The 23,011-nt window shown below is 41.0% G+C and overlaps 1 protein-coding gene across 15 annotated transcripts in view; it reads right to left on the reverse strand.

Moving 5' to 3' along the window:
* UBR4 (ubiquitin protein ligase E3 component n-recognin 4) overlaps nucleotides 1-23,011 on the reverse strand; it is a 256,917-nt gene that overhangs the window by 116,316 nt on the left and 117,590 nt on the right. For all 15 annotated transcript variants that reach the window (XM_053690290.1, XM_053690289.1, XM_053690283.1 and 12 more), the window contains 15 exons: nucleotides 15,654-15,750; nucleotides 15,442-15,549; nucleotides 15,225-15,341; nucleotides 14,670-14,879; nucleotides 13,652-13,801; nucleotides 12,978-13,205; nucleotides 12,824-12,902; nucleotides 11,856-12,080; nucleotides 11,601-11,769; nucleotides 3,265-3,409; nucleotides 3,084-3,169; nucleotides 2,187-2,274; nucleotides 1,816-2,009; nucleotides 1,105-1,344; nucleotides 138-276 (listed from right to left, as the gene is read on the reverse strand). In XM_053690290.1, the coding sequence (XP_053546265.1) occupies nucleotides 138-276; nucleotides 1,105-1,344; nucleotides 1,816-2,009; nucleotides 2,187-2,274; nucleotides 3,084-3,169; nucleotides 3,265-3,409; nucleotides 11,601-11,769; nucleotides 11,856-12,080; nucleotides 12,824-12,902; nucleotides 12,978-13,205; nucleotides 13,652-13,801; nucleotides 14,670-14,879; nucleotides 15,225-15,341; nucleotides 15,442-15,549; nucleotides 15,654-15,750 (2,275 nt within the window). The remainder of the gene's footprint in view (nucleotides 1-137; nucleotides 277-1,104; nucleotides 1,345-1,815; nucleotides 2,010-2,186; nucleotides 2,275-3,083; nucleotides 3,170-3,264; nucleotides 3,410-11,600; nucleotides 11,770-11,855; nucleotides 12,081-12,823; nucleotides 12,903-12,977; nucleotides 13,206-13,651; nucleotides 13,802-14,669; nucleotides 14,880-15,224; nucleotides 15,342-15,441; nucleotides 15,550-15,653; nucleotides 15,751-23,011) is intronic.

Below are 23,011 nucleotides of genomic sequence, written 5' to 3' on the forward strand. Positions count from 1 at the left end.
TAAAGTGTATCAAGTTTCAGATTATGGGTGAGGAGAAAAAATCCAATATGATAGAGCAGAGGTTTTTTTGAAGACCAAAGATGATGTCTTAACCATAATTACCAATAAGCTCACAGATAAAGAAGGAAGGTACTCACTTTCTTTCGATCTTCTTCATTCTCAATGGGATCCACAGCACAGCACGGTCTGGCATATAGCATAAAGTCAAAGCGAGCGTATTTGCAGAAACCACAAGCATTGCATAAGAAAGGATCCTTCTCATCATAGTTTATGGACCTGAGAAAAACACAGAATAATGCAAAATCTACTTCAGCACTACCTAATAAATAAGCATTGCTAAACCAGGCAACCTGCAATGCAATATGAAACTATGGGGATAAAATAATATTCATGTTTGTCTGCACTACAAATACTGGATACTGTGAAGTGTTCATTTTTATATTTTTGAGGTTATTAATGATAAACAAATTACCCATCATAAACGGCAATACAATTAGGGTCATAAAAACCTATTTGATGCAAGAAAACAATTTGCAATCTACAATAAAGAAACATTGCCAATTCAATAACATTAAATAAGATAGTTGCTTCTTGAACATGAAATGGCAAATCTTGAAATCTACTCATAGGTTAGGATAACCCCAGATTTTAACCTAATAAGTTTTTGGAATTGGCCAGAAATGTATTGGTAAAAAAATTTACTACACACCATAGCTTAAAATTCTGCAATACGGACTGTGGAATACAGCTTGCTTCAGCTGTAGTTTAGGACATTAAAGGAGGCATTGTATGCAAAACTTTTCTATGATATAAACAAAAAAGCGTCCTTAAAACATGTTTTTTTTTTGTTGGCTTGAAAAATTAGAATTAAAAGATGTGTAAAAGTAAACGAATACATCAGTACCGGTTGCGTACATCCTAACAACGCTCACTGGCTGCCAATTTTATATCCAATATCTGGGATTTCTGCCAACATAAGTAAACTTCCTTCTAACACAAAAAGAACACACTGGCAATTCATTTCTTGCCAATCCAAAAGAGGAGCAAGAGCGAGTTCTAGTCTAGCGACAGATGCAAAATGTGCATCAGGTTTCGATTCCTGACCTGCACTTGTGACACTGGTAGACATTCTCTCCACAGTTCCCACATACTCCTGGGTTTGCAGGCACAGAAGCGCTACAACGCGGGCACTGTAGCGTCTCTGAGGAGGCTTGATAATTTTCGTAAAAGTCTGCAAACTCGATCATTAAGTTGGAAGCGACAATGGGCAAAGGAAGATCAATCTTCACCTCAGTCTGTCCGGGGGTCAGCTGCACCTTCTTGGCTTTGTGCCAACGCGCGGGCCTGAAAAATAAAACCCATTGATTTCACCATTATATCGAAGACAATTGTCTAAATCTGCATGTGACAAATGACTGGTACTAACCTTGCTATGTTAGTTTAGGACAAATAGTTTGTAATTTCTATAGAATTATAATACTGAAATGCATAGAAAAACAGGTTGTGAAAATCCCTAGTCAGATACTGGAACGTGTGTATTGGTGCATATGGCATACTGTAGCTATATGGGAGTCAGTAATGGTCAGAAACACACACACCTACAACTAAGCAGCCATTAGGTGAATGACCCTTGTTCCAGTCCAGATATAGTAAAAAGCAAAGAATGTGTTTATTACTCAGTGAATAAAACAAACAATTGTGCTCCAAGGTCAATGTAATATGTGCTTAAACAACAGACAACATTATTAATAACAACAAATGGAAGAGGGGATGTCATACATGTCACGTTTCATGCATAGAACACTAAACACCTACTTATTTTTAAGCTCTACTATCGCCTGCACGGTGCGGTTGTTGTAATACAGATTGATGGTTCGCACCATCTTAGTGCGTTTCAAGTCACCAATCTTGACCGTCACTTTGCTAATTGTGTGGCTACCAATTAGTTTCACCACCTGCTGTGTGGTGGTGTATCTTGTGTCCACTTTTATGGAGGAGAGTTTGATGTTCTGTTAAGAGGAAGAAGAGAAAAAATGTTAGCCCTGTGTACAACAGAGATCTGCACAGCAATGGATTTCCTCTTTAGCAAACAAAGGGTACACATTACATAAAAAATGCTATTCTTTAATTACAGGGTGGATAAAATGCATGGCAACATTTGAAGATAGAAATATAATGATACTCACGCAGAGTGGGACTTCAGGGTTATTACATACAAGACACGGGTCACTTTCAAGATAATATCCATCAAACTCCACCAAACCAGAGAGCGTGCTACAGAGCAAAAACATTAAAGAGACATTCAGCTTAAATTAAATCCCCCCATAAAGCTGCCTAATTAAATAGTTAAAAATGGAATGTCCGTTAAGTATTTATTTTGTCTGCTTTTCTTATAATTAACATTTGGAAATTATATTTTTTTCCAGTCCCCCAGAGAGGCTGGGTGGCTACTGCATACCAAGATATGCTTTAGTTGACCTAACACTGCTACACGAAACACAGCAATTTTACAGTATGGACATATGACATTGTGATTGATAGACACACATAAGTATACTATTAAGCAGCACAGCAATGCTAAGTTAAAGGGACAGTCAAGTCCAAAAAAAACTTTCATGTTTCAAATAGGGCATGTAATTTTAAACAACTTTCCAATTTACTTTTATCACCAATTTTTCTTTGTTCTTTTGGTATTCTTACTTGAAAGCTAGACCTAGGAAGGTTCATATGATAATTTCTAAGCCCTTGAAGGCCGCCTCTAATCACATGCTTTGTATTTGCTTTTCACAGCAGGGGAGAGCTAGTTCAGGTAAACCCTATAGATAACATTGTGATCACGCCCGTGGATTGTGGCAGACACTGCACTAATTGGCTAAAATGAAAGTCAATAGATAATAAATAAAATGTCATGTGATCAGGGGTTTGTCAGAAGATGCTTAGATACAAGGTAATCACAGAGGTAAAAAGTGTATTATTATAACTGTGTTGGTTATGCAAAACTGGGGAATGGGTAATAAAGGGATTATCTATCTTTTAAAACAACAAAAATTCTGGTGTTAACTGTCCCTTTAAGGGGCACTTACTTGTAGATGTTGGAGTTAGGGTGGTTTGTCAGGATGTGGTTTTGGGTTCGCAGGATCTCAACAGCCTTTTGTGAATATTCCTTAAACTGAGAGAAATTTGAAAGTATTTATGAGTTACAACTAAACTTCTATTTTCATGTGTTTTCATAAAATATGAAATCTAATAACTTTGCCTTTTTACCTTTTTCTCTGTTTGGGAGGTTTTCAATGAAAAATATCCAAGAAGGTCCACAAACTGAGCGGCTTTCCGCCCATAGGCTGGCAGTTCTGGCCAAATGGCCCACATGAGATCAAGAAGCAGTTCTTGCTGGGACTTGTTAGAGTTTCTGAAAGAAAAAGGTGTAAGAAGAAAAAAAGGTCGAGGTAATGTGAAAATCCTGTGGTGCTAAATAAGTTAAATAGCAAAGAGAAATAAAAATCTGGCACTGCGACATTCAATAGACTATAAATATGCTAGGAACTGAAAAATGCCTCATTGCAGGGTTCTTGAAAATTGTAGAAAACCTCAGCAACATAAATGCAAACAGCTGTGAAACTGGTTATAGGGAATCCGTTTGTTGCTTATGTAAGTAAAATAATTTTACATTATACAAGTGCAGGTTCTAGAATATCTAGATTGCTCCTATCTCTTCTAGTGCCTTTTTGTTTAGTTCTCTCCCTTTACGAACCTCTCAGCTCTCTTGTAAGCAAGAGGTTGCCCCTAGTAATGAGTGTGCTTATGTTCACCAAAGGCTGATAAAGAACTCTGGAGAAACAGAACTGTGACAGATTTAATGAGTTGCATCTGGACACAAACGCATTTATTAACACATTTTTTTAAATACATTTAAAGGGGGAATTCCAGTACAATCTATTCTGCAGCTTTGCAATATACAAAGTTTTTGGTTTGTTCCTGGTTCAGATCCCGAGCATAGGCAGCCTGTGTATACATTGCAGGCTTTCTTTACAAATAGAGTCCCCTAAATAGTTAGCATCCGAATGCCTTTTATTGAAGAGAAAGCAATATACTACTATACAAAACACAAATAATTTGTCGGTATCGTGTCTGAAACAAGTCTCTTTCTGTAATAGATCATAGACAGAAACAATGGTCTTCTAAATAAATATGCAGCGCTGTGTATTGTTCCTGTAACCTACAAATAAGCAGCACTAAACAGTGCTTCTGCCAATGCAACAAGGTACAGCTGTGTTCCCCTATAAATATGCAGTGCACAGGCCGGTAACACAAGGTACAGCTGTGCTTACCTATAAATATGCAGTGCTAGGCAGTGTGTCTGCCAGTAAAATAAGGTACAGCTGTGCTCACCTAAAAATATGCAGTGCTAGGCAGTGTGCCTGCCAGTAAAATAAGATACAGCTGTGCTCACATAAAAATATGCAGTGCTAGGCAGTGTGCCTGCCAGTAAAACAAGATACAGCTGTGCTCACCTGTAAATATGCAGTGCTAGGCAGCGTGCCTGCCAGTAAAACAAGATACAGCTGTGCTCACCTGTAAATATGCAGTGCTAGGCAGCATGCCTGCCAATAAAATAAGATACAGCTGTGCCCACCTATAAATATGCAGTGCTAGGCAGTGTGCCTGCCAGTAAAACAAGATACAGTTGTGCTCACCTATAAATATGCAGTGCTAGGCAGCGTGCCTGCCAGTAAAACAAGATACAGCTGTGCTCACCTAAAAATATGCAGTGCTAGGCAGTGTGCCTTCCAGTAAAACAAGATACAGTTGTGCTCACCTATAAATATGCAGTGCTAGGCAGTGTGCCTGCCAGTAAAACAAGATACAGCTGTGCTCACCTAAAAATATGCAGTGCTAGGCAGTGTGCCTGCCAGTAAAACAAGATACAGCTGTGCTCACCTATAAATATGCAGTGCTAGGCAGCGTGCCTGCCAGTAAAACAAGATAAAGCTGTGCTCACCTATAAATATGCAGTGCTAGGCAGCATGTCTGCCAGTAAAACAAGATACAGCTGTGCTCACCTATAAATATGCAGTGCTAGGCAGTGTGCCTGCCAATAAAATAAGATACAGCTGTGCCCACCTATAAATATGCAGTGCTAGGCAGTGTGCCTGCCAGTAAAACAAGATACAGTTGTGCTCACCTATAAATATGCAGTGCTAGGCAGTGTGCCTGCCAGTAAAACAAGATACAGCTGTGCTCACCTAAAAATATGCAGTGCTAGGCAGTGTGCCTGCCAGTAAAACAAGATACAGCTGTGCTCACCTATAAATATGCAGTGCTAGGCAGCGTGCCTGCCAGTAAAACAAGATACAGCTGTGCTCACCTATAAATATGCAGTGCTAGGCAGCATGCCTGCCAATAAAATAAGATACAGCTGTGCCCACCTATAAATATGCAGTGCTAGGCAGTGTGCCTGCCAGTAAAACAAGATACAGCTGTGCTCACCTATAAATATGCAGTGCTAGGCAGCGTGCCTGCCAGTAAAATAAGATACAGCTGTGCTCACCTATAAATATGCAGTGCTAGGCTGTGTGCCTGCCAGTAAAACAAGATACAGCTGTGCTCACCTATAAATATACAGTGCTAGGCAGCGTGCCTGCCAGTAAAACAAGATACAGCTGTGCTCACCTATAAATATACAGTGCTAGGCAGTGTGCCTGCCAGTAAAATAAGATACAGCTGTGCTCACCTATAAATATGCAGTGCTAGGCAGTGTGTCTGCCAGTAAAAACAGAATTTATGCTTACCTGATAAATTACTTTCTCCAACGGTGTGTCCGGTCCACGGCGTCATCCTTACTTGTGGGATATTCTCCTCCCCAACAGGAAATGGCAAAGAGCCCAGCAAAGCTGGCCATATAGTCCCTCCTAGGCTCCGCCCACCCCAGTCATTCGACCGACGGACAGGAGGAAATATATATAGGAGAAACCATATGGTAACGTGGTGACTGTAGTTAGAGAAAATAATTCATCAGACCTGATTAAAAAAACCAGGGCGGGCCGTGGACCGGACACACCGTTGGAGAAAGTAATTTATCAGGTAAGCATAAATTCTGTTTTCTCCAACATAGGTGTGTCCGGTCCACGGCGTCATCCTTACTTGTGGGAACCAATACCAAAGCTTAGGACACGGATGAAGGGAGGGAGCAAATCAGGTCACCTAAACGGAAGGCACCACGGCTTGCAAAACCTTTCTCCCAAAAATAGCCTCCGAAGAAGCAAAAGTATAAAATTTGAAAAATTTGGCAAAAGAGTGCAGTGAAGACCAAGTCGCTGCCTTACATATCTGGTCAACAGGAACCTCATTCTTGAAGGCCCATGTGGAAGCCACAGCCCTAGTGGAGTGAGCTGTGATACTTTCAGGAGGCTGCCGTCCGGCAGTCTCAAAAGCCAATCTGATAATGCTTTTAAGCCAAAAGGAAAGAGAGGTAGAAGTTGCTTTTTTACCTCTCCTTTTACCAGAATAAACAACAAACAAAGAAGATGTTAGTCTAAAATCTTTAGTAGCCTCTAAATAGAATTTTAGAGCACGGACTACGTCCAAATTGTGTAACAAACGTTCCTTCTTTGAAACTGGATTCGGACACAAAGAAGGTACAACTATCTCCTGGTTAATATTTTTGTTGGAAACAACCTTCGGAAGAAAACCAGGCTCAGTACGCAAAACCACCTTATCTGCATGGACCAGATAGGGCGGAGAACACTGCAGAGCAGATAACTCAGAAACTCTTCTAGCAGAAGAAATTGCAACCTAAAACAAAACTTTCCAAGATAATAACTTAATATCTACGGAATGTAAGGGTTCAAACGGAACCCCTTGAAGAACTGAAAGAACTAGATTAAGACTCCAGGGAGGAGTCAAAGGTCTGTAAACAGGCTTGATTCTAACCAGAGCCTGAACAAACGCTTAAACGTCTGGCACAGCTGCCAGCCTTTTGTGAAGTAAAACAGATAAAGCAGAGATCTGTCCCTTCAGAGAACTTGCAGATAATCCTTTCTCCAAACCTTCTTGTAGAAAGGAAAGAATGTTAGGAATTTTTATCTTGTTCCATGGGAATCTTTTAGATTCACACCAACAGATATATTTTTTCCATATATTATGGTAAATTTTTCTAGTTACAGGCTTTCTAGCCTGAATAAGAGTATCTATTACAGAATCTGAAAACCCACGCTTTGATAAAATCAAGCGTTCAAACTCCAAGCAGTCAGTTGGAGGGAAACCAGATTCGGATGTTCGAATGGACCCTGAAGAAGAAGGTCCTGTCTCAAAGGTAGCTTCCATGGTGGAGCCGATGACATATTCACCAGGTCTGCATACCAAGTCCTGCGTGGCCACGCAGGAACTATCAAGATCACCGAAGCCCTCTCCAGATTGATCCTGGCTACCAGCCTGGGAATGAGAGGAAACGGTGGGAATACATAAGCTAGGTTGAAGATCCAAGGTGTTACTATTGTATCCACTAGAGTCGCCTTGGGATCCCTGGATTTGGACCCGTAACAAGGGACCTTGAAGTTCTGACGAGAGGCCATCAGAACCATGTCTGGAATGCCCCATAATTGAGTTATTTGGGCAATGATTTCCGGATGGAGTTCCCACTCCCCCGGATGCTCCTCCATCGCCAGGGAACTCCTTGTTTCCCCCTGATGGTTGATATATGTAACAGTCGTCATATTGTCTGATTGAAACCTTATGAATTTGGCCTTTGCTAGTCGAGGACAAGCCTTGAGAGCATTGAATATCGCTCTCAGTTCCATTATGTTTATCGGGAGAAGAGAGTCTTCCCGAGACCATAGACCCTGAGCTTTCAGGGGTTCCCAGACCGCGCCCCAGCCCACCAGACTGGCGTCGGTCGTGACAATGACCTACTCTGGTCTGCGGAAGCTCATTCCCTGTGACAGGTTGTCCAGGGTCAGCCACCAACGGAGTGAATCTCTGGTTATTTGATCTACTTGTATCGTCGGAGACAAGTCTGTATAATCCCCATTCCACTGCCTGAGCATGCACAGGTGTAATGGTCTTAGATGAATTCGTGCAAAAGGAACTATGACCATTGCCGCAACCATCAAACCTATTACTTCCATGCACTGCGCTATGGAAGGAAGAAGAACAGAATGAAGTACCTGACAAGAGCTTAGAAGTTTTGATTTTCTGGCCTCTGTCAGAAAAATCTTCATTTCTAAGGAAACTATTATTGTTCCCAAGAAGGGAACTCTTGTTGACGGGGACAGAGAACTTTTTTCTATGTTCACTTTCCACCTGTGAGATCTGAGAAAGGCTAGGACAATGTCCGTATGAGCCCTTGCTTTTGACAGAGACGACACTTGAATCAGGATGTCGTCCAAGTAAGGTACTACTGCAATGCCCCTTGGTCTTAGCACCGCTAGAAGGGACCCTAGTACCTTTGTGAAAATCCTTGGAGCAGTGGCTAATCCGAATGGAAGTGCCACAAACTGGTAATGCTTGTCCAGAAAGACGAACCTTAGGAACCGAAGATGTTCCTTGTGGATAGGAATATGTAGATACGCATCCTTTAAATCCACCGTGGTCAGGAATTGACCTTCCTGGATGGTAGGAAGGATCGTTCGAATGGTTTCCATTTTGAACGATGAAACCCTTCGAAACTTGTTAAGAATCTTGAGATCTAAAATTGGTCTGAATGTTCCCTCTTTTTTGGGAATATGAACAGGTTGGAGTAAAAACCCATCCCTTGTTCTCCTAATGGAACAGGATGAATCACTCCCATGCTTAACAGGTCTTCTACACAGTGTAAGAATGCCTGTCTTTTTATTTGGTTCGAAGATAATTGAGACCTGTGGAACCTTCCCCTTGGGGGTAGTTCCCTGAATTCCAGGAGATAACCTTGAGAAACTATTTCTAGCGCCCAAGGATCCTGAACATCTCTTGCCCAAGCCTGAGCAAAAGAGAGAAAGTCTGCCCCCCACCAGATCCGGTCCCAGATCGGGGGCCAACACTTCATGCTGTTTTGGTAGCAGTGGCAGGTTTCTTGGCCTGCTTACCCTTGTTCCAGCCTTGCATCGGTCTCCAGGCTGGCTTGGTTTGAGAAGTATTACCCTCTTGCTTAGAGGGTGTAGAATTTGAGGCTGGTCCGTTTCTGCGAAAGGGACGAAAATTTGGCTTATATTTAGCCTTAAAAGACCTATCCAGAGGAAGGGCGTGGCCCTTTCCCCCAGTGATGTCAGAAATAATCTCTTTCAAGTCAGGGCCAAACAGTGTTTTACCCTTGAAAGGGATGTTAAGCAATTTGGTCTTGGAGAACACATCCGCTGACCAAGACTTTAGCAAAAGCGCTCTGCGCGCCACGATAGCAAACCCTGAATTATTCGCCGCTAATCTAGCTAATTGCAAAGCGGCATCTAAAATAAAAGAGTTAGCCAATTTAAGTGCTTGAACTCTGTCCAAAACCTCCTCGTACGAAGATTCTTTATTGAGCGACTTTTCTAGTTCTTCGAACCAGAAACACGCAGCTGTAGTGACAGGAACAATGCATGAAATTGGTTGTAGAAGGTAACCTTGCTGAACAAACATCTTTTTAAGCAAACCCTCTAACCTTTAATCCATAGGATCTTGAAAGCACAACTATCTTCTATAGGAATAGAAGTGCGTTTGTTTAGAGTAGAAACCGCCCCCTCGACCTTGGGGACTGTATGCCATAAGTCCTTTCTGGGGTCGACTATAGGAAATAATTTCTTAAATATAGGGGGAGGAACAAAAGGTATGCCGGGCCTTTCCCACTCCTTATTTACTATGTCCGCCACCCGCTTGGGTATAGGAAAAGCATCGGGGGGCACCGGAACCTCTAGGAACTTGTCCATCTTACCTAATTTCTCTGGAATGACCAAATTGTCACAATCATCCAGAGTAGATAATACCTCCTTAAGTAGTGCGTGGAGATGTTCTAATTTAAATTTAAAAGTTACAACATCAGGTTCTGCTTGTTGAGAAATTTTCCCTGAATCTGAAATTTCTCCCTCAGACAAAACCTCCCTCCTGGCCCCTTCAGATTGGTGTGAGGGTATGACAGAACAATTATCATCAGCGTCCTCTTGCTCTTCAGTGTTTAAAACAGAGCAATCGCGCTTTCTCTGATAAGTAGGCATTTTGGAAAAAAATGCTTGCAATAGAATTATCCATTACAGCTGTTAATTGTTGTATGGTAATAAGTATTGGCGCACTAGATGTACTAGGGGCCTCTTGTGTGGGCAAAACTGGTGTAGACACAGAAGGGGATGATGCAGTACCATGCTTACTCCCCTCATTTGAGGAATCATCTTGGGCAATATCATTATCTATGGCATTATTATCCCTACTTTGTTTGGACATTATGACACAATTATATCACATATATTTAAATGGGGAGACACATTGGCTTTCATACATATAGAGCATCATTATCTGATGGTTCAGACATGTTAAACAGGCTTAAACTTGTCAACAAAGCACAAAAAACGTTTTACAATAAAACCGTTACTGTCACTTTAAATTTTAAACTGAACACACTTTATTACTGAATATGTGAAAAAGTATGAAGGAATTGTTCAAAATTCACCAAAATTTCACCACAGTATCTTAAAGCCTTAAAAGTATTGCACACCAAATTTGAAAGCTTTAACCCTTAAAATAACGGAACCGGAGCCGTTTTTACATTTAACCCCTATACAGTCCCAGGTATCTGCTTTGCTGAGACCCAACCAAGCCCAGAGGGGAATACGATACCAAATGATGCCTTCTATAAGCTTTTTCAGTGGTTCTTAGCTCCTCACACATGCATCTGCATGCCATGCTTTCCAAAAACAACTGCGTATTAGTGGCGCGAAAATGAGGCTCTACCTATGACTAGAAAAGGCCCCCAGTGAAAAAGGTGTCCAATACAGTGCCTGCCGTTTTTTTAAAACAATCCCCAAGATTATAACAACTATTAATAGTAATAATCTGCCAAATATACTTAGTAAAGTAATCGTTTTAGCCCAGAAAAATGTCTACCAGTTTTTTAAGCCCTAATGAAGCCCTTTATTCTTTTACTTAAACTAAGAAAATGGCTTACCGGTCCCCATAGGGAAAATGACAGCCTTCCAGCATTACCAAGTCTTGTTAGAAATGTGTCATACCTCAAGCAGCAAAGTCTGCCCACTGTTTCCCCCAACTGAAGTTACTTCATCTCAACAGTCCTGTGTGGAAACAGCCATCGATTTTAGTAACGGTTGCTAAAATCATTTTCCTCTTACAAACAGAAATCTTCATCTCTTTTCTGTTTCAGAGTAAATAGTACATACCAGCACTATTTTAAAATAACAAACTCTTGATTGAAGAACAAAAACTACATTTAAACACCAAAAAACTCTAAGCCATCTCCGTGGAGATGTTGCCTGTGCAACGGCAAAGAGAATGACTGGGGTGGGCGGAGCCTAGGAGGGACTATATGGCCAGCTTTGCTGGGCTCTTTGCCATTTCCTGTTGGGGAGGAGAATATCCCACAAGTAAGGATGACGCCGTGGACCGGACACACCTATGTTGGAGAAACAAGATACAGCTGTGCTCACCTATAAATATGCAGTGCTAGGCAGTGTGCCTGCCAACGCACAGAAGAAGCATTTGATTCCAGAAGGAAGCAGCGTAAGAACTGGATCAAGGTCTCTTTGTCTGCAAATTTATTGAGCTGGTTGACGAGTGCAGTGCACAGTTGCTCCTCTTGGCTGTTAGAGCTCTCACCTAAAACACAAAAGTATGAAATCTATTGACCTCTGCTTTATTTGAAGATGAACTGTTCACAAAATTTACACCACAAAAACTTATACCATCTTTCTCCTTCTCCTTATCTTCCTTCTTGCTCTTCTTAGCAGATGATTTTGTCTGTGTCCCAGACTGCCCAGAGCTTCCTGATTGTGCAGTGGAAGAACCAGAAGATGAAGACGTTGAGAGGACTTTGCTGCCACACAGGGCGCAGGAGAGGAGCTGCAGCAGGACAGGTGACACTCCCTCATCAACCAGGAAGCTAACTTGCAACAGGAAGTACAACACCGCTACAGGGAAGCAAAACATTAGAAATGCTCAGTTCATGTGTTTTATCCATTAAAAGCAAAACTTAAGAGAAAAATCTGTCCTTGGGATCTACTCGTTACAAAATTATTTTTTTCAATGAATTATGGGGGGAGGGGGCACGCAGGGGTATGTGTGTTTATTAACCCCTTGAATGCAAAAAAGGACACCACCACAGTGCTACATAATGTGCAATAGCCCTCTCTCAATAACCTAAAGGTTTAAATAATCATCTAAACAGGATAATAGCTAATTTACTGCTAATATTAAGCAAACTTATAACTGGGATTTTTAGCATACGGTCTATACTAGTTCAAAAATAATCTGTGCTTCTCATTTGTCCCACAAGGTCTCTTCAAAGGAGGCAGCAATGATTTATATATTTGACCCTTTTATGTTGTTTCTTACTTCTAACTCTCCAACTATAAAATGTACTACTCCCTTTTAACATCAAATATGAAATCTGAAAAAAATAGATGTGCCATGTGTCTGCAGTATGTGTTTATCTGCAGACTGCGGTAAAATACTGTGCCTGGATTGCACACTTGGTATAATTGTTATGAACACAGAGCTTTTAGCACGTATTTTTTAAGAAACTTTCAATTGCATATATTGATTATGATCTATGTCTTCCAGTATTGAGTTCTGCTGCTATGTTCAAACTAAGGAGAACCATTAAGGATAGACGTGAACATGCTAGCCCCCAATTTACTCTGAATTAACTTACAGTCATCTTTGATGCAGAACTTCTGCCAGTTTACAGTTCGCTGTGATGCAATTTCTGCACAGGCCTTGAGATGCTCCATCTGAAACATAATGTTTTTAGTTTAGAGACTCAGGTAAGACAAAAACAGAGCTTAGCATTTGAGAGGGTTCCTTACCAGGTTAATTAATGTGTCATATTGTAGCGCTGAACCAGAGCTAGCAGTGACCACACTTGCTCTTAAGAAAATGCCATGCTCTTCAAGCAGCTTTTTAATGCCTCTGATGTGGGAATCAAGTGTGTGCAGGTCACGGAGTTGACGATACTTCTCCTTTGAACCACAGATAAAGAGAAGGAGTTTGCGCACTTGGCGCCGGACAAATGGCGTCTGCTGAATCATCAAGTACTGTGGCAAGGAGGAAGGAGAGATCATTTCAAGTGGGATTTGACACAGATTCATCTGAAACAATTAATTTACTAGACTAAATAATATATAATGTTCTAGTTTTTTAACAAGCTGAGAAAAGTTATGGAAATTACTTAAAAGGGAAACTAAACCCAATTTTTTTCTTTCATGATTCAGACAGAGCAGCAATTTTAAGCACCTTTCTAATTTACTCCTTATATCAAATTTTCTTTGTTCTCTTGCTATCATTATTTAAAAAGAAGGAATGTAAAGCTTAGGAGCCGGCCCATTTTTGGTTGCTTAAAATTGCATGCGCTCTCTCAGTGATGGCGAACCTTGGCACTCCAGATGTTTCAGAACTACATTTCCCATGATGCTCTGCAGAACTTCAGGGTGCCTAAGCATTATGGGAAATGCCTATTTTACTACATTCTTGCTCTACACACCTCAGAAAGGAAATAAAACCAAGAGTGGTCAAAAACAGGTGGTGGGATTCTTGAATTTGTATCAGCGATTTTCTTTATCTGATAGGGCAGGCGCAGAACCATCTCTGTTAGCAGCTGTGTGTACGCTTGGAAAACATCTGCAGCATGACCCTAAAAAAGAGAAAATAAACCCAGATTTTATGCTGGATACTTGAACCATTTACAAAAGAACACAAACCTAGTGTGCTTTTCACTTCTGCAAACCTTTCATCATGTCCTACTGGCGGAAAGAAAATTTGTTTTTCTACAGAACCAATGTTGTATTTACTAATTAAAAGAAAAGAACAAGGGTATATATTTTTTTTCCAAAACATGAATTTCTATATTACAAAAAATACACCTGTGAATAAATACGTGTTTAAAAGGTGCATTCAAGTAATTTTTTGTATTTTTGGTCTCCTGTAAAATGGATGTTCCCCTACTGGTTTAAAAAAAAAAAAAAAAGTTAATTGTCCTGTCTAGTGTTTTACTTTTCCCCCAGAAAGTCCCTTTATGCAGTTTCTTTATATGTAAAACCTCACCAAATGTATCATGTCACTGTATCGTGCAAAACAAGCCTACATCTGTATTTTAGATCTGATTAGCAAGAAGTTTCAGAAGGTAATTATAGTGTTTAAAATAAACCCTTTGAAACACCTAAAATAAACAAAACACAATAAAACAAACTAAACTAGTCACGAATATGAACCTTTAACATATTGTATGGTCATATAGTAGTGTTTATCAATATAAACGTTTTTTGTGCATTTATCCTTTTTCAAAAATGTAATGGTAAATTTACCTGTTTTAGAAATCAGCAATGCTAAACCCAAGCACGTTTTCATAAGATGGCTGTTAATGTTAAAAATTTACTCTCTATACTATATGGGAGGTCAGCTGAAATGATGCCCATTTATGTAGTTCAAAGTATTGTAACAATTATAGCAACGCTTTATATATCCAATATACATATAGCAACTGCAATTTCTCAGCATCTCACCTTGACGTATTGCCGGAGGAAAAATGGACTCATATCAGGAGGAGAGGAACTAGTGTGCGGTTTGAGCAGCTGGCTAGCGGCTACAGGCTCCTCGTCACTCTGCTGGCTCTTCCAGTAGTCTAAGAGAGACTTGAGCACATGAAGGCAGTAATCCACAGCCCCAGAGCTAAGCAGTGCAGTGGCAGTCGCACTGGAAATCAGTGATGAAGACTGTACAGAGAGAGAAAACATGACACTTGTTTTGCTATATAGCAATGTTAGAGCATACAATATAATACCATATGCGCTCTAAGGGGTTACTTTCCAGATACGACTGGTAACAAACAATTACTTCAATATCAATGACCAAGTTCCTGGGCAAAAAATGTATTTCAATGAGGATCTCACCAAATGCTTTATTTTCTTATCCTTGACCCCATGACTGTATAATGATTTTACAAAAAAAATTACTGTGTTTTACTTTATTGTGAGCTTTCCATATTTTTAAGGAGTGTGGAAGGTGGGTGATTATTGCTTTAAAACAAACAAAGGTGTGTTAGGGAAATAACCAATTACTTCACAGATGGAGGACTTGGAACCAGATTTTGTTCGTGACATGAAGACGCTGAGAAGCCGCATGACTACAAGATGCACTTCATTCAGGGGTGTCCGCTCGTTCTTTTTTGCAACATCCTGACAACAACAAAAAAGAAGAGCGTATGTTTGATGCGCACATTTTGCAAAACTACAGAACGATCTACCAAATGAAGAACCATGTTAGATGGACCAATACCTTTTTATCCAACCCAAGCTCTGCAATAAGCTGAGACAAGAGGTTATCCAAGGCCCCTTTATCTTTCTCATCTTCTCCATCAAGATCAGCAGTGAGCATCAGAACCACCTAGAGAGACACTGAAAGTTAGAGCATAAAATATTCTCCTTTCCTAGCAAATTGCTGATAGACCGTGAAACAAGTCATTTTAACAACCACAATCCAGCAAATACCTGCATGTATGGGATAGCACGGACACCTCCCACTCCACGGAGACTTTGTAAAAACTGAAGCAATCGCTCTAGGAGCATGAGGCGCACCATGTGAAGTCTGAAATGGGAACAAAGAAAATCACTGCTGCCCTCTCAGATAAAAACAAATGTGCAATGAAGTAAAGGAGGAGACTGAATCACAGTGAGAGTTTTGTTTTTTTAAATCTCTTTTCTTTACATTTAGAGAGACAATGCAAGAAACTCGATTATTTTACACAAGTGAGTTTATAATTAGCATCCACTTAGAAAAAGCAGAAACTATTCAGATGTACTCCTCTCTCACTTTCCAGTAGAAGAGGAAGCGAATTAAAACAACTGTATAATTGCATAGTGGGAAAACAAGCAATTGATAAGGAATAAGGATAGACCATATGAACATAAATTAACAGATTTACCGATAGTGTTTTCTCACATTCTATCATGACATTGCAGGAAACAGAATTATGTGCCTTTGTGCTATATAAATGTTGGTTAGGAGCACTGATACAGCAAATGATAAGTGAGAAAAAACAAGATATAGGTGCAAAAAAAAAATACCAGACAGATATCAAGGAGAATAGATACAAATAATGAAAATCCCAAGAGAAGTAGACAGTAAAGGTTTTTCCGTTTATTCAGAATATGAATTAAAGTGAAAGGGGCAGCAACTATCTGACATACAGCCACACAATGAAGCAGGCTCAGAAATCAAGATAAAAACTTGTTGGTATCTAAATATCCTATCCTATTCTGTAAAACTGTAGCAGTACAGAGTAGACCAAAGCCCTAGAATTTGATGCTTCTACAAAATCAGAAACAAAAAAACTAATACGAGCAGTAACATGAAAGAGACTGGTAAACTTAACACTTATGAACCGTTCCCCCTTCTCTAAGTGGATGCTTAAAGGGACATTAAAATGTCATGCAATTTTAGGAGGGGGTTTAAATGACTTATTTTATCAAATCAACACTGTTCTCTTGTATCCCTTGCTGAAAAGCATACCTAGGTAGGCTCAGGAAAAGCAATGCACTACTAGAAGCTAAGTGTTGATTGGTGGCTACACACATGCCTCTTGTCACTGTCTCACTCTCACCAGATACGTTTAACTAGATTCCAGTAATGGGTTGCTGCTCTGAAGCTGGCTTTAGGGCTACACATAGTTATTTGCAAGCAACAGTGCAATAATTAAATGCTCTAACATACTTTATGTTCCTTTAAGATCAGAACTCCACTTCATCTGCTGTCACAACAGAAGAAAAACTAAATTTATGCTTACCTGATAAATTTCTTTCTTTCCGGGCATGGAGAGTCCACAACGCCATTCCAATTACTAGTGGGATATTCAACTCCTGGCCAGCAGGAGGAGGCAAAGAGCATCCCAGCAAAGCTTTTAAGTGTAACTTTTCTTACCAATAATCCCCAGTCATTCAGCCGAAGGAAAATGGAAAAACAAGAAACACAAGGGTGTCTGCTCAAAAAAATCTGCTTCCCAGTTGTCCACTCCTGGGATGTAGATTGCTGACAGATAACAAGAGTGAGTCTCCGCCCAACAAATTATCTTGGATACTTCTGTCATCGCTAGAGAACTCCTTGTTCCTCCCTGATTATTGATGTAAGCCACAGTCGTGATATTGTCCGACTGAAATCAGATTAATTTTGCCGAAGCGCATTGAATATTGCCCTCAACTCCAGAATATTGATTGGAAGTAGAGACTCCGACCGAGTCCACACTCCCTGAGCCTTCAGGGAATTCCAGACTGCACCCCATCCTAGTAGACTGGCGTCCGTTGTCACTATCACCCATGAGGGTCTGCGGAAGCACGTCCCTTGGGACAGATGATCGTGCAACAACCACCAAAGAAGAGAGTCTCTTGTCTCCTGATCCAGATCTATCTGAGGAGACAAATTTGCATAATCTCCATTCCACTGTCTGAGCATGCTCAGTTGTAGAGGTCTGAGATGAAAAAGAGCAAACGGAATGATGTCCATTGCCGCCACCATCTATCCAATTACCTCCATGCACTGAGCCACTGATGGCCGAGGATTGGACTGAAGGGATCGGCATGAATTCAGAATCTTTAACTTTCTGACTTCCGTCAAAAAAAATTTCATGGATAGAGAGTCTATTAGAGTCTATTAGAGTTCCCAGGAAAGGAACCCTTGTTTGTGGAATTAGTGAACTCTTTTCTAGATTCACCTTCCACCCGTGAGTCCTTAGAAAGGCTAGAACGATGTCGGTATGAGACTTTGTCAGCTGATAAGACGCCTGGATCAGAATATCGTCCAGATAAGGGGCCACTGCAATGCCTCACGGCCTGAGAACTGCCAGCAGAGACCCTAGAACTTTTGTGAAAATCCTGGGTGCCGTGGCCAACCCGAAAGGAAGGGCCACAAACTGAAAATGTTTGTCCAGAAAGGCAAACCTCAGGAACTTGTGATGATCTCTGTGGATAGGAATATGAAGATATGCATCCTTTAAGTCCTCGGTAGTCATATATTGACCCTCCTGGATCAATGGAAGAATTGTCCGAATAGTCTCCATCTTGAAGGACGGAACTCTGAGAAACTTGTTTAGACTCTTGAGATCTAAAATGGGTTAGAACGTTCCCTCTTTTTTGGGAACCACGAAAAGATTTGAGTAAAACCCCTGCCCCTGTTCCTGTATTGGAATGGGACAAATTACTCCCATAGTGGAGAGGTCTTTTACACAACGTAAGAAAGCCTCTCTTTTTATCTGGTCTACAGACAATCGTGAAAGAAGAAACTTTCCCTTTGGGAAGGAATTTTTGAACTCCAACTGATACCCTTGGAACACGATTTCTAGTGTCCATGGATCCTGAACGTCTCTTATCCAAGCCTGGACAAAGAGAGAAAGTCTGCCCCCTACTAGATCCGGTCCTGGATCGGGGACCGCCCCTTCATGCTGTCTTGGGAGCAGCAGCGGGCTTCTTGGGTTGTTTACCCTTGTTCCAAGCCTGGTTGGGTCTCCAGGTGAGCTTGGCTTGAGGATAATTCCCTTCCTGTTTAGCGGAAGAGGGGACTCCTTTGAAATTACGAAAGGAACAAAAATTACTTTGTCGTCCCCTTTGCTTAGATGCCTTATCTTGAGGGAGGAGGTGACCCTTACCTCCCGTAATGTCAGAAATGATTTCTTTCAAGTCAGGCCCGAATAGGGTCTTTCCTTTGAAAGGAATAGCCAAAAGCTTGGATTTAGAGGACACATCCGCAGACCAAGATTTCAACCATAGGGCTCTCCGTGCTAAGATGGAGAATCCCGAACTCTTAGCCGCCAATTTGGTGACCTGAAAGGCAGCATCCGTAATAAAAGAATTAGCCAGCTTAAGGGCCTTATTTCTATCTTGTATTTCCTCCAAGGAAGTATCAGTCCTAAGAGACTCTTCTAGAGCTTCAAACCAAAAAGCAGCCGCAGTCGTAACTGTTACAATGCAGGTCGCTGGTTGCAATAAAAATCCCTGATGAGAAGACCCTCCAACTTCTTATCCATGGGGTCTTTGAAAGCACAACTGTCCTCGATAGGAATAGTCATACGCTTCCTATCCTTCCACCTTAGGAACCGTCTGCCAAGAGTCCCGGACGGTGTCAGCTATAAGGTACATTTTCTTAAAAATAGGGGAGGGAGAGAACGGGATACCCGGTCTTCCCCATTCCCTTGTAACAATTTCCGAAATTCTCTTAGGAACTTGAAAAACATCGGAATAAGAAGGGACCTCTAAGTATTTGTCCATCTTACACAATTTCTCTGGTGGGACCACAATAGAGTCACAGTCGTCCAGAGTCATCAAAACCTCTCGCAGTAACAGACGGAGGTGTTCAAGCTTAACTCTGAAAGACATGACGTCCGAATCTGTCTGGGGCAACTCACTTCCTGAGTCAGACAGTTCCCCCTCAGACAGGGTCTCCCTACCCCCCAATTCAGAACCCTGGGAGGGTACATCGGAGATAGCTATCAAAGTATCAGAAGTCGCAGGGACCACATGGGCCTCTGACGTGCTGCGTTTGCCTTGTAACACTGGCAACTTAGATAAAACTTCTGTAAGAGTGGATGACATAACTGCAGCCATATCCTGCAGAGTGAATGAAGTGGACACGGTTGAGAAACACGGCATCGCTTGGGTGGGCGTTAAAGGTTGTGACGCTTGGGGAGAAAGCTGCGGCATACCCTGATTTTCATCAGTCTGAGAAGCATCCTTAGATATACTTGCATTAAAGAAAATTTGTTCTTTACATTGTAAAGCCCTCTTAGTACATGAGGGACAAAAGGTAATAGGGGGTTCCACATTGGCATCTAGACACATATAGCATGTACTTTCCTGAAGTTCAGCCATGACAAACAAACTAGCAATAGCAATATTGGTCGTTTTATACTAAAAATTCAACTAAATTTAATAAGCAAACACTGTTAGAAAAGTTGCTGAATAACGGGTGTACTGTCTCTTTAAAAAGTAAAAGCATATATGCGTTTGCCGCTTCGCAATGAAACAAAGTATTTGAGTGCTTCCAAATTACTGCAGACAAGTTTATACTGTAAGTGTATGAACGAATAATTACAAAATTAGGCCTTAATTAACCCTTTGCACCTGCCCATCACGGGCGCATCCAAAAGTCCCCGGCTAGAGAAGAACCGCATGGGAATTAAACATGTCGGTGTATTTTAAACAAGTACCGCTAACCACCAATATGTCCCCTCACAATACATACACATATTCTGATATTTTGCCGTGCATGCCACCAACCCCAGCGTCAAGCCCATAATAAAAAAAAAAGCCACCGGTTAACCCTTTATTAGGCCACTGATCATCCAAATAAAAAAGGCAATACTTATGCACATAACTCGACCCTGTTCAAAAACGATTACCCCTTCCCTGTACACCGGGAGTAAGTGTCAGTCTATTCTGAGATACTTCAGTCTCCCCAGAAATAAATGACTGTACATACCTCAATGCTGAACGCAGTATCACGCTGTCCCACAAAATGAAGATGTTCCTTTTCCTCACCTTCAGCACATCAGTGGGAAACAACCAGGGTCTTAGATAATATCTGCTAAGACCATTAGCAGGGCATCAACCAATACGGGAGCGTTTTAGTAGAATAAAGATCTCCACTGTTCATTGCTGAAAAGCCAGAGGGTCTAGCCCTGAAAAATAGTACATACTGGTACCATTTAAAAAATAATAAACTTTTCTTGAAGAATCTAACTAACACCTCACTTTACCTCTTCCTATCACTAACACAGGCAAAGAGAATGACTGGAGTGGGAGGGAAGGGAGGAGCTATATATACAGCTCTGCTGTGGTGCTCTTTGCCTCCTCCTGCTGACCAGGAGGCAATATCCCATAAGGATGAAATCCATGGACTCGTCATATCTTGAAAAATAAATAGGATTTAGATGTAACATCCGCAGACCAAGACATTAGCCACAGAGCTCTGCGAGCTAGAACTGCAAGGCTAGAATCTCTTGCATGTTGGTCACAGATAAAAGAATTAGTCTGCTTTAGAGTTTTGCTCCTATCCTAGATCTCCTTTATAGTACACTCCGCCGAACTCAGAGCAGACAAGGAGACATTCCATTCCCATCCAAATGGTCCTTAAGGAAGAAAATATCCCACAGGGGAATATTGATTCCTGACTAAGGTGGACAATGTGCCAAATATCAGAGACTGAAGCATAAGGAAATGAAAGAATCACCTTATATTATAAAAGTACTTCAACAACGCGTCAATCACACTATAAAAAAGGATTGAAAAAGGGCTGCAAATACAAAAAGTATAAAAAGATTGCACCTTAAATATAAAAGGAGCTAAACTAGAAATGAATCAGGAGATATACATACTGAATATAAAACTGCAGGGACATAAGTATATTATGAGCAACCTAAATATCCTTAGGAACATGGATTAGCAGCTAACTGCCACCAGATGGCAGGCAAATACAAGAAACGCTGTATGTATTAGAAAATACGTTCCGAAGTGTTCTGAAGACAAAACGTTTAATAAAACATTTGATTGAGATAACAAGAGTCTCCTTCTTATAAAAATATACATGCATCCTTAGGAGGCTAAGCTTTGTTATAAGAAACTCAGCTAAACAAGCGCTCAGATCTCACTACTAGTTGCAATAAGATCTAAAATGGCGCCAATATTTATACGCCGTCAGTGGATCCTGAGAGGTGCAGAAATATAAAGCTCAACCCAAATGGCATAAATCTACTGAGCGTCCCACAGCACAAATTATCTGTGTATTATTTAGCTAACAATCTGCGGGAAAACATCCGCCAACAATGGCGGTCACCTCCTGAGCGGGAAAGTCAGACAGGCATAATAGCCTGAGTTCATGTAACAGGCACCAACTGCTGTAGTCTATGCAGGCAATAACATTCGCTTATTTTCTGAATTAGATGAGTAACAGGCACCAACTGCCCTAGTCTATGCAGGCAATAAGTCGCTTACTTTCTGTATAAGCTAAGTGAGCCATGAAGCAACTAAACCCTCTACAAGAGGGAATTAGTAAGTACATACTGTGCCCTTTAGACCCATTAAACCTCCGTTTAAACGGACCATGTAGGGAAAAGAATGGGAATTATAGCTGACCACTAAAGCTGTATCCCACATGCTTAAAGCCTGGGCTTAGTAAACTTTGCCTGGCAATGGAAGCGGCAAAATCCCTTCACAGGCATAAAGCCAGATAGCTGCTCAGCCGCAAATATCCCACAGTGCATATATAAAATTAGCATAAATAAATACCTTCTGAGGGTGGTAGGCAACAGGTCCCACTGTGTCCCTGATTGTCCCAGTACTTTTCGAAAATATCTCTGTCCTAAGAAATATAAATAAAAGGGCTTACCCTCAGGAAACTTCTGCTGTGGAGCAGGCACAGCAGCTACCGGTCTGATAGCCTCACTTGACCGCTAACAGGGAACAGTAGAGAAAGAAAGAACAGAGTAACCAACCCTGGCTTTCAATAAGGGGTAGCAATAATGTAAGAAATAAAGAAAAGACAACCTCCCGCTTTCTAACTGCTAATAGCCACCACTACTCTTACTAAAGAGATTTACATGGACACAGCATAACCCCAATCCTTGCTTGCAGAGAAAAGTATCCATAAAAGCATTAACTATCTACAGACACCATCTTCGCACATCCTCCATTAACAGAGGCAAAGAGAATGACTGGGGATTATGGGTAAGGGAAGTTACACTTAACAGCTTTGCTTTGGTGCTCTTTGCCTCCTCCTGCTGGCCAGGAATTGAATATCCCACTAGTAATTGGAATGACCTTATGGACTCTCCATGCCATAGGAAAGAAATAGTTGTTTAGACCAA

This window comes from Bombina bombina, chromosome 8 (assembly GCF_027579735.1).
Source record: "Bombina bombina isolate aBomBom1 chromosome 8, aBomBom1.pri, whole genome shotgun sequence".
Taxonomy (NCBI): domain Eukaryota; kingdom Metazoa; phylum Chordata; class Amphibia; order Anura; family Bombinatoridae; genus Bombina; species Bombina bombina.